The 15,990-nt window shown below is 33.3% G+C and overlaps 1 protein-coding gene across 1 annotated transcript; it reads left to right on the top strand.

The window, feature by feature from the left end:
* The first annotated feature begins 13,333 nt into the window (after positions 1-13,333).
* LOC119644041 (putative inorganic phosphate cotransporter) lies at positions 13,334-15,230 on the top strand. The gene is made up of 2 exons (XM_038043570.1): positions 13,334-14,549; positions 14,623-15,230. Exons 1-2 carry the CDS (start codon positions 13,440-13,442, stop codon positions 14,854-14,856), a joined length of 1,344 nt encoding a protein of 447 aa, XP_037899498.1. The 5' UTR covers positions 13,334-13,439; the 3' UTR covers positions 14,857-15,230.
* The last annotated feature ends 760 nt before the right edge of the window (positions 15,231-15,990 follow it).

Below are 15,990 nucleotides of genomic sequence, written 5' to 3'. Positions count from 1 at the left end.
TCTGTCCGTTTGTCCGTCTTGTTTCATTTTATATTAAGTTTGAGCCGGGATAGATCCTCCGATCTATAACGATAGATTTAGAATCACTTTCTCAATCAACTTAAGCTTTTCTGTCCAGATTGTCTTGTTTAAAATCTCTTTCCGAATCGATTTAAGCTTGTCTGTCCGTTTGTCTGTCTTATTTCGTTGTGTTCGAATAGCAGGCAGCAATTTTTGAGATATTTTGATGAAATTTAGTACCCAAACAGAAAACTATTGAACATGGTTCGGATCAGATCACATATTCGATCACTTCCCATATAGCGCTTTATTTTTAAAATTCGTTATCTGAACAATTGTAGGATAGTGTATCCGTGGTCGACTGTAGTATTTTTATTTGTTTTCTTCTATATATATCAGCATTCGAGTCGCTTGATTGATATAAAAGATTAAGAACTATTTAGTTACAACAATTTTTAGAAATTAGAACTTTGTTTACCTGTGGATAACTTTTAATGAATACCACTTCTCAGCTTATTTTGAACCATCATTCAAATAATGCGGCAGACAAGCACATTTTATTTGTAGTACGATAACCGTCGACCGATGATAAGATTTTCTATCTTGATTGGGAAATTTATTAAAAAGTGCTTTCTTAACAAGCCCGTCTATTCGTCCACCTGCTTATGGTATTTTATTCATGGCCGCATAAATTGATTTACAAACCTGAAGCTGGTTATATTAAATTTCTCCTTGAAAGCCGTAAATTATATATGGAGATTATCATAATCTGTCCACAAACTTGTTAACAAAAACTAAAATAATATAAATCAAAGCAATCGTTTAAAGATGTGAAAAGTATATGGTCCAACTGGCTCGCCCATAATGGACATTTTTTAAAATTTTTTTTATAGTTAAAAAAGTGATATATTCTTGTCCACTAAAAAACAAGTTTCTTTTTACATTAAATTTTAATTAAAAAAAAAAAGATTTTTGTTTTCATCGAAGACATGAAAAAAATTGTTGTTGGTATTTATTTTATTATTAAATTCTATTTATTTATTATTTTAAAAAAATATTGTTTTCCCTTTCATTTCTTTTTACTGAATTGATGGGCATGCATGATTCATTCCAAGATGGTATGTAATTTTTTCTACACTTTCAGTTGAAACACATTTTAAATAATGATTTAAAAGAATAAGCGAACAGTAAGCAGTTTATCTTCCAATTTTCTTTTTTGTTTTTAAACAAAATAATTTACAGATAGCAGTATCCTTAAGTTTGCCACGAGCTTGCCTTATGCAAGATTCACTAAATCTTGAAGAGTACAAGACACACATTTTTGCGAGAGCCGCACATCTCTTTTGCGTATTGCACTTTATACTGCACTCCTTTAAAAAGTTTGTTTACTGTTCAAAGTGTGAGGTGTGTGGGAAAAAGGCGGGGTGAGTGACTAAATCGAAAAGAATGCACTCGAAGTAGACAAGTCCTAAGAGGTAAAACATAAAGTGCCTTTAAAAAAGACACACACAACCTTGTCTTCAACACATGTATTTTGATCAACGGCGTTTATTGATGAAAATGATAGAGTAATGCCCTAATTTTCTACATAAAACAAAAGTTTTCCATTTAGTATTCAGTGCATGTAGGCACTAGTCATGGAACGCTCAAAATAACATTTTCGGGATTCATTGCTTTTATTGTTTGATTTGAAGAAGCCTGCTGCCGAAGTCCATCAAACACTTCTAGTAGTTTATGATTTTGCTACTCCGGCATATCTGAGTTGTCAGGTTTGGTTCCAAAAGTCAATAACAAAGAATATCCTGAGGGACCAAAAGAATTCAAAGCCAACGAACTGCAAGATTTATTGAACGAGAACTCAATTCAATCAGTTGATGGATCAACTGGTTATAAACGTTGGCTACCATACGAATTGACTGAAAGTACTGCTTCGAACCGTTTGAACAATACGGTCTCATTGCTTGCCAGGCGGAAAAAGGAAATTCTTCCTTGGAGTATTGTGACAAGCAATGAAAAGTGGATCTAATCTGACAATCCCAAGCGCAAGTAGGCATGGGTTAATCTAGAAGTGGGATATTTATGAACACAAAGTTTTTGCTTTAGCATATGGTGGGATCAGTAAGGTAGAGTCTACTATGACTACCTAAAACCGAATGAAACTATTACCACAAATATCTACCGACCTTAAGTGAACAAATTGAATGATGTTTTATTGGAAAAGACACCGTCAATAATCGTTAACAGACGCAAAGTTATGCTCTTGTATGACAACATTCGATCACCCGTTGCAGCAGTTGTCAAGACTGCATTGTTGCAGCTCCAATGGGAAGATCTGCCATCCACAACGTATTCCTTAAAGGAAGTGCGCAAATGGGTGGATGATTGGATCAATGCCACACCACACCAATAACGTTCTTCCGACACGGTGTTGCCATGTTAACAGAGCTAAGGGAAAAAGTTGTTTAAAATGATGGAAAATATTTTGATTAATGTATATCGTACCAAATTCTTCTCAACAAATGCCTTTTTCCAATGAAAGAATGATCAAAATGCATGCAAGCACCTAAATAATAAAAATTTGTTTCCGCATTTCTTCTTTCGTATGAAATCTTAATCACGCAGGCATTACATAGAGTCATCAAATAAGTTTTAAGAATTCCTGTAAGCATTGTACTCCGCATTATAATGACATTATAATCGACTTCAAACAATATATTGAAAGACATTTGATCCAAACTCAAACAGAAGAGCATTTCATTAACGTTTGCTTTCGAAACCACGAAAAGGATGACTAGATCACTACCAAGCATAAGCAGTTCCTTTTTTCCAATCTCGCCCTCTATTGCGTATATGCGTGAATTATGCGTTAGGTTTGCTTGATAGCAGTTATGCAGACAATTATCTTAATTTATGGCTTAAAATCTTAAATATACTTTACTCTAAAAATACTTCTTCTTCTATATAAATAATATAATATAATACAAATATATAAATACGTTCTATATAACAACTACATTGTCTACGACGTTTGTTCAGCTGGCCTTATAGATAGTAATAAATGTTTTAAGTTATAAAATTTTTTTTTCCATCAGTTATTTTAAATGATATTTGTTTGGTTATTAAAAGTTTATTTACTATCTTTCAATACATTAATAGCTGGCCTACTTACTCTCTGTATAATATTTGATAAGAGAGAGGGAACAATGAAAGGTATGCAAGTTTTCATCTAATTCATGTGATTTTTAAAATTAACGACAATGAAATTAACGACAATGAGTGCCTTTATCTCATATGAAAAAATCTTGATATTACGTAAAGTGCTCTTCTTCTTCTCACATATATTTCTTACATTAATTGCTATCATTACATAAACGTCAGATAGGAAATTAGATAAAAGATAAGATTTATAAACGATAATCAATAAAAAATCCATTCAAATATCATTTCGCTGAGGGAGACTAACATACATAACATAAATATGTAAATCTACATATAATATAAAATAATGTATACATTCATATATGTACGATATATTTTATATGAATGTACCTTATATATATATATATTCTTTCATATTAATATAACCAATCACACAAGGCATCTCTCGTGTTCGTGTACGAAAGACGAAACAAGAAGTGACAGAGAGGTAGTCATCGAAACTTACTGAGTATGCGCCCCAGCCGGTGTATATTATGCCTTTACCGACTGAGCATTTTCGATAGGTGCGACCAAAGTATTAACACTTACTTGCTTAAAAGGGAAAGCCCATGCGAAATTTTCGAAAACAACAGCCAACTATTAAATACCCTACACCAACCTATAGATATTCACATTGCAACTTTTCAAAGTGAAGCGTTATATGGGAAGTGGTCGAAAAAGCGGTCCGATTCGAACTATTTTCAACAAGATTCGTTCTTGACCCGAAATACATGCATGTACCGAATGTCATGAAAATATATCAAAAGTTGCTAACTGTGTGCTAAGCTAAAGGAAACAACACAGGTGGACGGACGAATAAAGAAACTAAAAGTTGGGACTACCCCAAGTCTTTCTAAGTGTCTATAACATATTTCAAAATTTTTACTTGCATTTCTCTCGAAATTTGAATTCTTAAAAAGTAGTGCAGTATAACACTAAAAATTTTCATTGATCTCTTGGGTATTTTTAACAACATCTGTAAATCGATATTCTCTAGTAAAACGCGAAGAGTATGTCTTCGTTGCCTTAACTAAACCTTATTTATTAAAAGGAGTAGCACGAAAATCAATATTTTAGAAACTCCCCCTCCCCTCTCCCAATTCTCAAGTTTCACTTGTCGTGCCCATGGAAATTAAATTATGCTATTTGAAACGGAAATTTGCACCAATGAGAGTGTATGCGGCGGCGCCCTTGAATTAAAAATACCTCACAAGAATAGCTTCGCTGTTGTAGTTCATGCAAATGATTTTTTCTTTTTTTTTTTTTTTTGTTAATATTTGAGGATGTGCTTAACGACCTTCTGGAATGTTATTATTCCTTTAGAGGTGTGTAGGCAATAGGCAAATGCCTATTTTAGAAAAAGACGGAAGAACACTACAAAGCCGACTACAAAATTGTTGTAATTTTCTTCAAGACTTTCAAGGCAGCCCGCCATTGATTGAAATCAAGTGCACAACGTTTTTATATCAAAGTTTTTTTCTCTGATTTCTAACGAAACGAATCATTAACATTATTTAAGGATAAAATAAGCGTATGCAAGCGTACATTAATAACTATGTAATAATAATTAAAAAAAAAAAAAAAAGTAAAAAAAAGTTAACCTGATGGTCATCAGTTTTTACTTACTAACCTGTTTTTCTTGTATTCTTCTTCTTTTCCCTGGAAATTAATCGAAATTTCCTTGACCATCAAAAGATAACACTGATTCATATACATGTGCATGTATATGAATAAACAATACCGTTACCGTGAAGCAGGCGGGAAAAGAAAAGATAAAGAAATGAAGTTTAAAAAAAAAACAAAAAAAAAAAAAAGCAATGAGAAAAGATTAAAGACTATAAATAAAGTCATTAAACTCGTTAAGGTGCTTTAAGAAGAAGGTCAGGGATGCGGTAGAGCGGTAAAGCGTTAAAGCACGTGCATGTAAGTTTTTTTTTATTACTTTGCGGTAATGACTTCAACTTATTAATTATTCAAATAAAATTTAATTATTGTTTTTATTACTTTTTCTTTTTTCTTTTTTAATGAAGAAAAAAAGGACTTTGTTTTTACTGCTATTAATATTTTAAAGATGAATAATTAATGTGTTGGCTTTTTTTTTTTATAAAATATTTACAATCTGTAGAATCTGTCTGTCTGTTTTCAAAATTTGATAAATTATGTAAATAATTAAAAGATGATTATGATGATGATGATGATGATGATGATGATGATGATGATGATGATGATGCACATCAATGACCCTCGTATAAAATATATTGCTTTTTTTTTTCTTTTTTTTTTTTACTTTTACTTATTTTGCATTTGTAAACACCGAGATACCTTCAAATCAAAGTGATGCATAACTTACGATTGCTTACGCACTTCGTTAAACGCCAAGTTATCTCTTCAATAAGCTTTACGCATAAAACACGCCTACATAAAGGCTTATCTATAACGCAAAATATGAGTTAATGAAGTAATTAGTCAATGGTGAGTGAATGCCTTAGAAAGGAAATTAATAAAAACAATCAAGTTTTCGATAATAGCTCAGAAGGCAGATAAGTAACGGCCAAATTGTAAACTCTTAATAACAGCTTCCAGCGCAATTCAGTAATTACTGCTAACAAGCAATCGTAATGACAGTGATAATCTCAATTTTCTTCTTTTATTGGCGATTTTCTTTGTGTTTCTCAAGCGCCAACATGCAAATGGAAATCTCCTCTAATGGAATAGTCATGAAGCAAAAAATGTTCCTCCCTCTTGCAAATCTCTCGTTATTAAAAACAGTGTTAATAGAAGTTGCCTTCTCAGCTTAGACAGATGATGGTCTCAGTAATAGTGAAAATTGAGTCCAGTAACATTGAAATAATAAGAACAGCAGTAGTAGTGTTAGTAAAGGAAACAAAAAAGTCAAAATATCAACAATAGTGACATTACGGCATCTCGATACTAACCCTGCAATACAAAAAAAATGGTAAGTATCCGCATAGTGGAGATAGCAAAGTATACAAGGATACTACTAGAGACAATAGCAATTGCTTGTCGGAGTTTTAGATTAGTGGACCACATCACCACGTCTTTGTTCTGCTTCCGCTACTCTTTTTGCTGCTTGTTATATCGATGATAATGATGAATGAGATAATATTGAAGAAAAGTGATAATAAAGAAGTAAAAGAGATGTGTATTAATTAAAAGAGAATAGCAATGAGGATGATATTAATAGAGGTAGATGTGTAGTAAGAAAGAGCACGAAAGAGCTGCGCTGGTAGTAGTTTTACAGCAACAGTCTTTACATTACTATACATACATACCCCCGCATCGATTCTAAACATAAGGGTAGTATAGAAAGTATTGATGAATGAATAGTACTGAAGGGCAGTAATGTGTACTCTTGTAGTGATAATAACTTAAAAATGTAGTAAAAAAAGAGCACTAGGAAAGTGCTACCAAAAACGGACTGTAAAATAATAGGAATTAAATATCTACCCCTTATAATTGGCTCAGCAGTAATAATATTTTTTTTTTTTTTTGTTTAATAACCAATCACTCCGAGAATGTCCCCTATTCGTGTAACACGGTGGCCACGGCCAGAGAGAAGAAAAAGTGAAGAGTGGGAAAGGTATAGGGTTAAGGTAAAAGTAAGTGTTATCCCTTTACCGACTGAACACTCGCTATAGCTATGAGCAAACTAAAACTTCAAGGCAATGAGATTGGAACCCGCGAAGACGGACTTATTAGTAGCCGTTCTTACCTATTCAGCAGCAGGAAAAAGACCACGGTATTGCCAGCGGTAGGTGGCAAAGAATGATAACAGTTATAATAACATTCTCCAGCATTTATTCTGTGCGTACTGTAGCAGTATTAGTAGTAATGGTAGGAGTTTTAGTCGAAACTGTAGGAGTAGAGATAGCAATAATAATAATAATAATAGCTGCAGTGATGTTCAGCGAAAACTTTTTAATCGCAAACATTATGCATTCCTAATTTCCATAATATTTTCGAGCACATAAAATACCAGTAGAAATTGTAAAAAAGTAATAAAAAAATTATAAGCAATAAATTCAAACAGAATCGTAAGATCCCAGCATTAGATCTATTTGTAAGTGAATAAAAAACATTTATTTTTCTTGTGAATAGACGCTAGTACAGATCGTTGTGCATGTGCGAATTGATATCAAACGGTGTAACCATTAAAACGCATTGCTAGAAAGCTTTGAATTTTTGATCTCATAGATAACCAAAGTACTTGTTAATAGCATACACCATGCAATTCAAGCATAAAAATCGCATATTATAAAAGAAAGGATAATAATTAAGCGGAATGAAATTTCTACCTACCATACATAGTGTTAATGATGATTTGATTCATTCCATAACTTAGCAACAACAACAATAGCTGCCAAATACATTGCTCATATCTCTCTGCCGAGACTATTTAAGTTTGCAGTAGATTTCAATGGTAAAGTTAATCGATCGTAATAATTTTCTGTGTTACAAGCGGTCAGACGAATCAACGGTACTTTCCATTGAAATGAAACATTGAAAGAAAAGTTCAAACATAAGCAGTGTCATAAAATTTAATAATATGTCTAAAATAATTAATTAATTAAATATATCAGCTGCTTGTTTTTTTTTTTTTTTAATTTAAATTAACGTTAAAATTAATTACAATTAAACGATAATATCTCTTTGTTTCAAAAGATATATATATATATAATCGAAAAATATAATGCCTTATGTCACTGTCAAAATGAACGGCTCCTTAATGGCAATACAGTTCGATGTCAATACAATAATATAATGTATCTTATGAAGTCTCATAATGATGTGCACTATTCATCCATTCAAAAAAAAAAAATAAAATAATAATAATATTTTTTACTTTTTCATTATTATTATTGTAATTACTTTAGGGTAGAGAAGTACATATTAAGGTTAAAATCTTAAAGCAGTAGCATCCAAAGGCTATTGGCTTTATTGAAAAATTCTACCACTTTTAACATTTGAACCCGCGGTCATTGAGTTATTAGGCGAGATCGTTTATCTACTCAACGAATAGATTTTACGCTTGAATTCTGTGGGTCTACTGAATAATATTTTTATTAATAAAGAATTTTTTTTTTTCACATTTTATTTTGCTTTGTTATTATTATTCTGAGTTTGACATCCCTTCACTGCAAAGATTTTTGACATATTCCTGTTGTAAAGCCAATTGTGCAGTGGGAAAGAGAAACAAAGGAGAAAATATTTAAATTGGTAGCGATAAATATATATATATATATATATATATATATATAAAACTGGGCATTTGCCAATATTATGGTATGGTGTACATTATCTGCCTGCACCCTCATTCTACACGAATATTTATGTATAGATAAAAAGCAGAACAATTTGTATACGATCGCCTTAGTTATATTCTACACAAAAAGTACGCGATGCTTTTATTTGCAGACGTGATAATGCTAAATAAACGATTAGTATGTCTTATATAATACATTACACTGGCAAAATTCAAATGTTGTAAAAGAGGTCAATGGTAAAAATGCCATACCGTAAAAATCACCTTTTTGCGACTTAAATGATTTAGCAAATCTTAACATTATATTTATAATTAATTATCTTTCAATTACAAAATAATTAAAGTTTATCAACATAAATGGTTAACTAAACCATCTATAAAATCTTTTATAAAGATTTTAAATAATTAAAATTTTCTTCTTCTTCTTCTTCTTCTTCTTCGCGTGAATGATTCTATTCTTAAATCCTATTTTTCATTTCCTTTCATTATACCTTGGGGTGATATTAATAAGAAAAAATTGGAAAAAAATTGCGTTCGGATATAAAATATTTGTTCTGGTTAATCGTTTATATAACGTACAATGCACACCAAATACACTATTTTTGGAATTCAACGAACAAATTCTTCTCTGACACATAAATTGATATGAAAAGCTCCACCTCTCTAATAGGTATTGCAGCAGCGATAACTAAAAATATCAGTAAATTAAAGTTTGCAACAAGAAAAATGCATTTCTCGCATTACAATAACCTGCTTGTTGTCGATGTTATTGCATAGATGCTTGTTAAGGTAGCATACCCAGGCATATATATACATATATATATATATATGCATATGCGTATGTATATAAAAAAAATGAAGATTACCTTCTAAAGATAGTAGAAGTTGGCCATAAAAATAGAAACAGAAGTTGCCTTTAAAGTCTCGTGCATGTATATGTAATACGATCACTTTGTATGCTCACGTGCAAGCAAACATCAATTGTTACAAATAACGTAGACGTCGAACGACACGCACACGTTACGGCTTTCGTAAAGAAGAAACAGGTAGTTTTTTGTTATTTACACACAGAGGCCGGTGATGTTTACACCGGAGCATATATATATATATATATATATTATATCTATATACACATCTACATATATATATATATATATATATATATATTATGCATACGAAACACGACCGCATACTTGATAATGTTTATAAAAAAACTCAGCCGGCTGCTAGACATTTGTTTATTGTAGGAAAAGTTGTTTTCCTTAAGTCTTAACCATAAAGACAGAGAGAGCATAAGAGCGTGTGAGAGAGTTGCAGAGAAAAAGAGGAGAGATAGAATGAAAACTACAAATTGGTAGAGAGAGAGAGATAGAGAGAGAGAGATAGAGAGAGAGATAAGGAGAGCTGGTAAGAGAGAAGAGAATAAGAGCGATCGAAAGGCAGAACATAAGATTATCTGATAACACTTGACAAAGTGAATAACGCGCACGTATAGCGTTTTCGCACTTGACTAACAATGTTTTAAAAATAAGTATCTATCTATACAACAATAAAAATTTGTATGTATGCGTATATATATGCGTTTATAAACCTATACTTGACAAGGTCTTTAAAGCTTTTATTCTTATACAAATATGTAGAAATCAGCGGGCGTCTGAAATTATAGCACATGAGTTATCTCTTATAAAACACACACATTGTTCATATTTAAACTTTCTGTTTTATTGTTGATTTTGTGTTTTTTTTTTTTTTTTTTTGAAAAAATAATAATCATAAAGTATCTGACGCGAACAGATTGAATAAGAGAGACACCAAGAGTATGTGTGTGAATTCTCTTGTTTTTAAAAAACCATTCAAGTTGTTGTGCATTCTTGAATTTCTGTTAAATGTCCACAATTCACGCGACAAACTCGTGAATTTCAAAAAAAAAAAAAAAAAAAAAAAAAAAAAAAGAGACAAATGGAAACAAAAATAGCATTCAATTTAAAACGAACCTTAGATACCTACCAAGTCAAACTAAATGTTAGGGGATCGGTAAATCGATCACGTTTTACGGGATCATCTAGATATTTAGTTACTTACTAATACAAGCCCATTGGAAATACGGAACTGGCTAAAGGATAGAATTGATAAAAATTTTCTATTAGGACTTGTCTTAACACTTTTAAGATCTAACTTATATAATTTTAAAATTATTTCACCTCGGAAAGTAATCCATGTTTTTTAGACTACACAAGAACATTTTCCAATTTGTCATATGACTTCAATATTTTCGAAATCGACAACTTCAGCAACTGGGGCTTGAGAGTGAAATAAGTCCATATTTAATCTTGATCAAGGATATTTATAAGATTTCTGACCATCATTACCAAATAGCCGACTAGGCAAGAATCGTGACTACCAAATCTTTGTTTTCGGATTGAAATCTTAACGCGTTGCTTGCTTTGATCGTAGTTATAGTGACCCGTCGCTTGCCTATCTCCTTCTTTTTCCCTATTTCATTCCGACCATCACAATCACCGATTAGGAGAAATACACTGAGAAGTTGGTGATATAAATAAAAACTAAAGAAAAAAAGGTATCAAAATCATTATAATAAACGATTTTTTAACAATGGGCTTTTCAGAAACGAAGCTCCTTAACAAACTTCATTGTCAGTAACCCCATTTGTTCCGGCGAAAGTATGTCTTAGAGATATGCAAAACTTCCAGTTTTTTTAATCGAACGTTCTTACACCTCATCGGTCGAGTATGGCTTCTGTATTCCTTTGCACTTCTGTGCACCGGAACTTTGTAAAGTGTGTACAGTTGTTCGCAACGTGCTAATTCTTCACAGACAGTTCAGCTGTCCAACGTTAAAACGATTGCAATCTTTGTTTTCTTCTTTTTATGTGATCAACGCAGGGTTTGTCCATTACGCGTACTGTGATAGTCAGAAAAAGGTACCGAAAGAGAAGCAGATACGGAGTGGCCGCAGCCTAGTGAATGCTTACTCATTCGAAAAGCTCTGAAACCATAAAAAATATAACCGAGTAAACAAGCCTTCACTGTTGCTACGACCAAGTGTATTCGACCGTTTCGGGGTTTGATCCATGAACACTTTAAAATGATTGGTGGGCGAACGTATAAAGTTACCAAACACTTTTGAAGGCTTCGTTTCCAAAATCAATAAATGAAAACGATGCGTTTGTATTAAGGGATCCAAAGCAAACAAATTACCTTTCTTTTCTGATTATAACGCATATTTTGGAACATTATGACCTGGAAGCTTGAGCGCGTTCAAATAGTCTCCATGTTCACCGTTTGCATCTGCTTTGTTTGCCTAATCAGACGAGGTCCGCAGTTCTATCGAGTAGTTTGCTAGTAATTGGGTTAGCACAAATGTTTCCAATGGTTTAACTGTAGAAAAAATTATCCCCACGATGCCCGCTGATATACGGGTCATTTATGCGAAAGTGGAACAATTCGTACAAGTTAAGGGCCCAACTACACCTGCGGTGCAGAGGCCTAACATAATTCAAGTTATTCGCTTTAGGATTGTTTGAAAACCACAGCCATAACGATGCACCCTGAAGGGCAATACCCAGCAGTCAGGACTCACTACCACAACTACAACATTCTCTTCTTAAGAAGTTCCTCTACTTAGACATAGATAGTGAGTGGGCCCCTGAATCCCGTGGAACTTAAATGTAGACTATAAACCCTTTAGCATTACATATATATGTGTTTACAACTGACATGGCCTGCTCCATTTTCTCAACTACTAGTGCTTCACAGTATTCTACAACCTAACTATCCTGGTCCTGTTTCAGTTAGTTTGTGTTTTCTTCATAGAAGTTGTCTATGAGAAAAGAAGTGTTCACTTGTGAAAAAATCAAAACCCTTCCAGTGCAGCCCTAAGCTATCTATGAGAAAAACCTATCGCTAAATTGTAGACAATTAAGTCTTCAACTCTTCTTCCTCAGTCAGTTGTCCATCATTACCACGTGGAAATGAAAGTTTCGATACATCTATGCATCTACTTAACATAGTTTATCACCCAGTTGGGCTTGAAATAATAGATCTCTTAGATTGCGCAACGATTTGTCTAATAATGACACTAATAATAACAATAATAATATGTTCCAAAGCTTGATCTGTACATATTAGCCCAGAAAATAGGTGTGTGTTTTCTTCTAGCAACACTTCCGCTTCTGATAACCTCAGCAAAAGGTTTAGTCGGTAGTCAAGCAGACGTGGCCAACTTGACTGGGGGTTTTCTGTTGCCCATCAATATCTACGTTTTACTGGGCCTTCGTAATTTTCACTTAATAAAAAAAAAAAGATTAAATGAAGCCTCACGTGGTCAAGGCATAAAAAAGAAATAATATATATATCCTCTTGGAGTTAAAGGTTTCACCGTGGTACGTACGATGACACAAAACTGTTCTCTGATAGCGAACACACGCACACTTTCTACATTATATAACTTTCTTTAGCATTTCGTGGGGATCAAGTATAAAAAAAATATTCATTTATCAACTAACAAAAATCTTCACTTTATTAAACAGTGGGCATTGAGGTAAATGTAAGGCAATACATTTTCCTTAAAAGGTCAGAACTTAGTCATTAAAAAGGTCTGAGTGTATTGGGCGAGGTCTACTAATTGAAAGCCGAAATATTCAATATTCAGGCATTCACTAAAAATAAAAAACAAAACATCTTTGTTGTTATTTTTAAAGTCTCTTATCATAACTTTCTCAAATATTAAAAAAAAAAAAGAGATTTTTTATTTTTATGTTATAAAATTGATAACGCAATGATTTCATAAAACAGAAATATAATTTTTTTATTTTTTTTTTTTTTTTTTGGTTTTAGGTCCAGTTATCGGCAGTCGTCATATACAATGTTTTTTATGCTTCTGTTGTCTATCGTTATGTTATGCTCTACGTGTCAATTTATCGGTAGCCATTGTCGCCATGACGGACAAAAACTCTACAAAAAGTAATTTTGAGGAATTCGACTGGGATGAAGGCACCAAATCATATTTACTGAGCAGTTTCTTTTGGGGCTACATACTTACACAAATACCAGGCGGTCATATAGCTCAAAAATATGGTGCAAAGACGCTGCTTTTAATTGGCATAACATTGTGTTCATTGCTTACTCTGCTTACTCCATTGGCTGCTTCCGTAGGAGGTTGGAAATTGTTGTTTGCTGTACGTGTGGTTCAAGGTTTGCTGCAGGGCTCAGTGCATCCAGCCACTCATGCTATGTTAGCCAAGTGGGCTCCAGTCGAGGAGAGAGGCAGCTTGGGTACATTTTGTTATTCCGGATCACAATTTGGCACTGTCCTGATGTTGGCTGTTAGTGGTTACATAGCTGATTCATCGGCCGGTTGGCCAGGTATTTTTTATGTCTCGGGCGCTATGGGCTTTGTATGGGCTCTATTTTGGTTTCTATTCGCTGCCAGCACGCCGGCTGAACACAAAAGCATTACCAATGAAGAAAAGAAACTTATAGAGAACTCTTTGGGTCAAGTGGAAAATAAACCTCAAGTAAATGGTCCCACGCCATGGCTTAATATATTTACTTCGGCTCCTTTTATATCCTTGATAATTGTGCACTGTACGCATATGTGGGGTTTCTGGACTCTATTAACTCAAATACCCAATTACATGAAGAACATATTGGGAGTAGATATTAAAAATAGTGCATTGCTTTCCTCCTTGCCTTACGCTGTGATGTGTTTGCTGTCCTTTTTCTTCATATACCTATCAAAAGTACTGGCACGCAAGGATAATGTATCGCTGTCATTCAATCGTAAATTCTTTAATAGTATTGGCCATTGGATACCGATGGTATCGCTGATCGCCTTAGGTTATGTAACCAAAGAACATGCCACATTGGCTGTTGTCCTGTTAACGTTAACAGTGGGCATAAGTGCAGCCACATACTTAGGATTCCAAGTGAACCATATTGATCTCTCACCCAATTATGCGGGTACTCTAATGGGCATTACGAATGGTGCTGCCAATGTAATGAGTGCTTTAGCACCGCTGGCAGTTGGCTTCGTCGTCGACGATGTGGTAAGTTAGTGAGTGTAGCTCACGGAAAGGAACGTTTTTATAAAAACGATAAAATATTTTTTTATGTTTATAGACTAACGTGTTTGAATGGCGTACGGTATTCTTCATAGCGGCGGGATTTTATTTCGTAGGCAATCTTCTGTTTGTTGTATTGGGTAAAACTGATGTGCAGTGTTGGAATTCGCTCACGGAAAAACCTCTGAATAACTGCCAGTTACGTTTAGTAAATGATGTTGAATCTCCTGTTTTGCTAAAGAATGGTGATGTGAAAGCGACAACAAATCATAAACAAAATGGTACACACTAGTCTTAGCTGTAAATAACGGGGGATGTTTTAAATCCCAGATTTTCCGAACTGAAGACCTCTTTATATTTTTTATTTAAATCTAAGATGGTTGCATTCATAAAACGTAAACCGAGAGACTAGAGCTAAGCATTAAATTTGTTATTAACATTTAAGCTTTTTTTTTTTATATATTTTTTAAGTTTAGCAAATGACTAATAAGGCCTTTAGGCAATATTTCGAGTACGTTATCTTTGTCCAATTTTGTCTTGGAAAAATGTACATAATTATGATTAAGTAAATCGTCAAATGCCTTAAGTTATTATATATTCATATAAGTTCTAAATGTAAAAGAAGAAAAGAAAAAGAGAAGAGATTTTTCAAAAAAAAAGGAAAAATAAATAAAAGCAAAATAAAGAAATATATATAACAAAACTGTACGGTGTGTTAACGGCAGCCAAAATGCATCATAGCTTTTACTTAGCTAATAAAACAGTTCCCTAATAGTTCCCATAGAAACTTTATGGGCAAAAAACATCTACATCCTGGGAAAGTTTGTTTTTTTGTATATTACGGTAAATGACAATTGCTATATTCTTGATCAGCATCAAATTCTGAGTCGATTTAAGCCTGTCCGTCTGTCCATCAGTTGTAAACATTCTCCTTGTAGAAAAATTCAGAAATTTAAAAGCCGCCTTGGAAAACCCTAACTAGATAATTGAAAAAAGTAAAATCCCAATAGTAGGTCATAGCTCACTATTAATCACCCTACAGTTATTCCAACAACGTATTATCAAAGTAAGGCGTTATATAGGAAGTAATGGCAAAGGTGGACGGATCCGAAACATTTTCAAAAGCACTCGTCCTTGGAGCAAATTAATATCAGTGTACCAACTTTCACCGAAATATCTCAAAAATTGCAAATTATAAGTTGAACACAAGGAAACAAGATGGACGGGCAGATTAGCTTAAATCAATGCAGAAATTGATTTTGAATCGACCGGCATAATAAAACATGAGTATATTTCAAGCCCTTCTCCATGTGGCATATATTTGCACACACTTAATAGATCCTTGTAGCACAAGTGGCATGGAATAAAAAAAGTAGCGATTTTTTTTTACGAAGATACCTGTAATTCGTCTCAATATGCTTACCAT

This window comes from Glossina fuscipes, unplaced genomic scaffold, assembly GCF_014805625.2.
Source record: "Glossina fuscipes isolate IAEA_lab_2018 unplaced genomic scaffold, Yale_Gfus_2 81213, whole genome shotgun sequence".
Lineage (NCBI taxonomy): Eukaryota > Metazoa > Arthropoda > Insecta > Diptera > Glossinidae > Glossina > Glossina fuscipes.
Note: the sequence above shows the minus strand (reverse complement) of the source record. Positions and strands in the feature narration are given on the sequence as shown.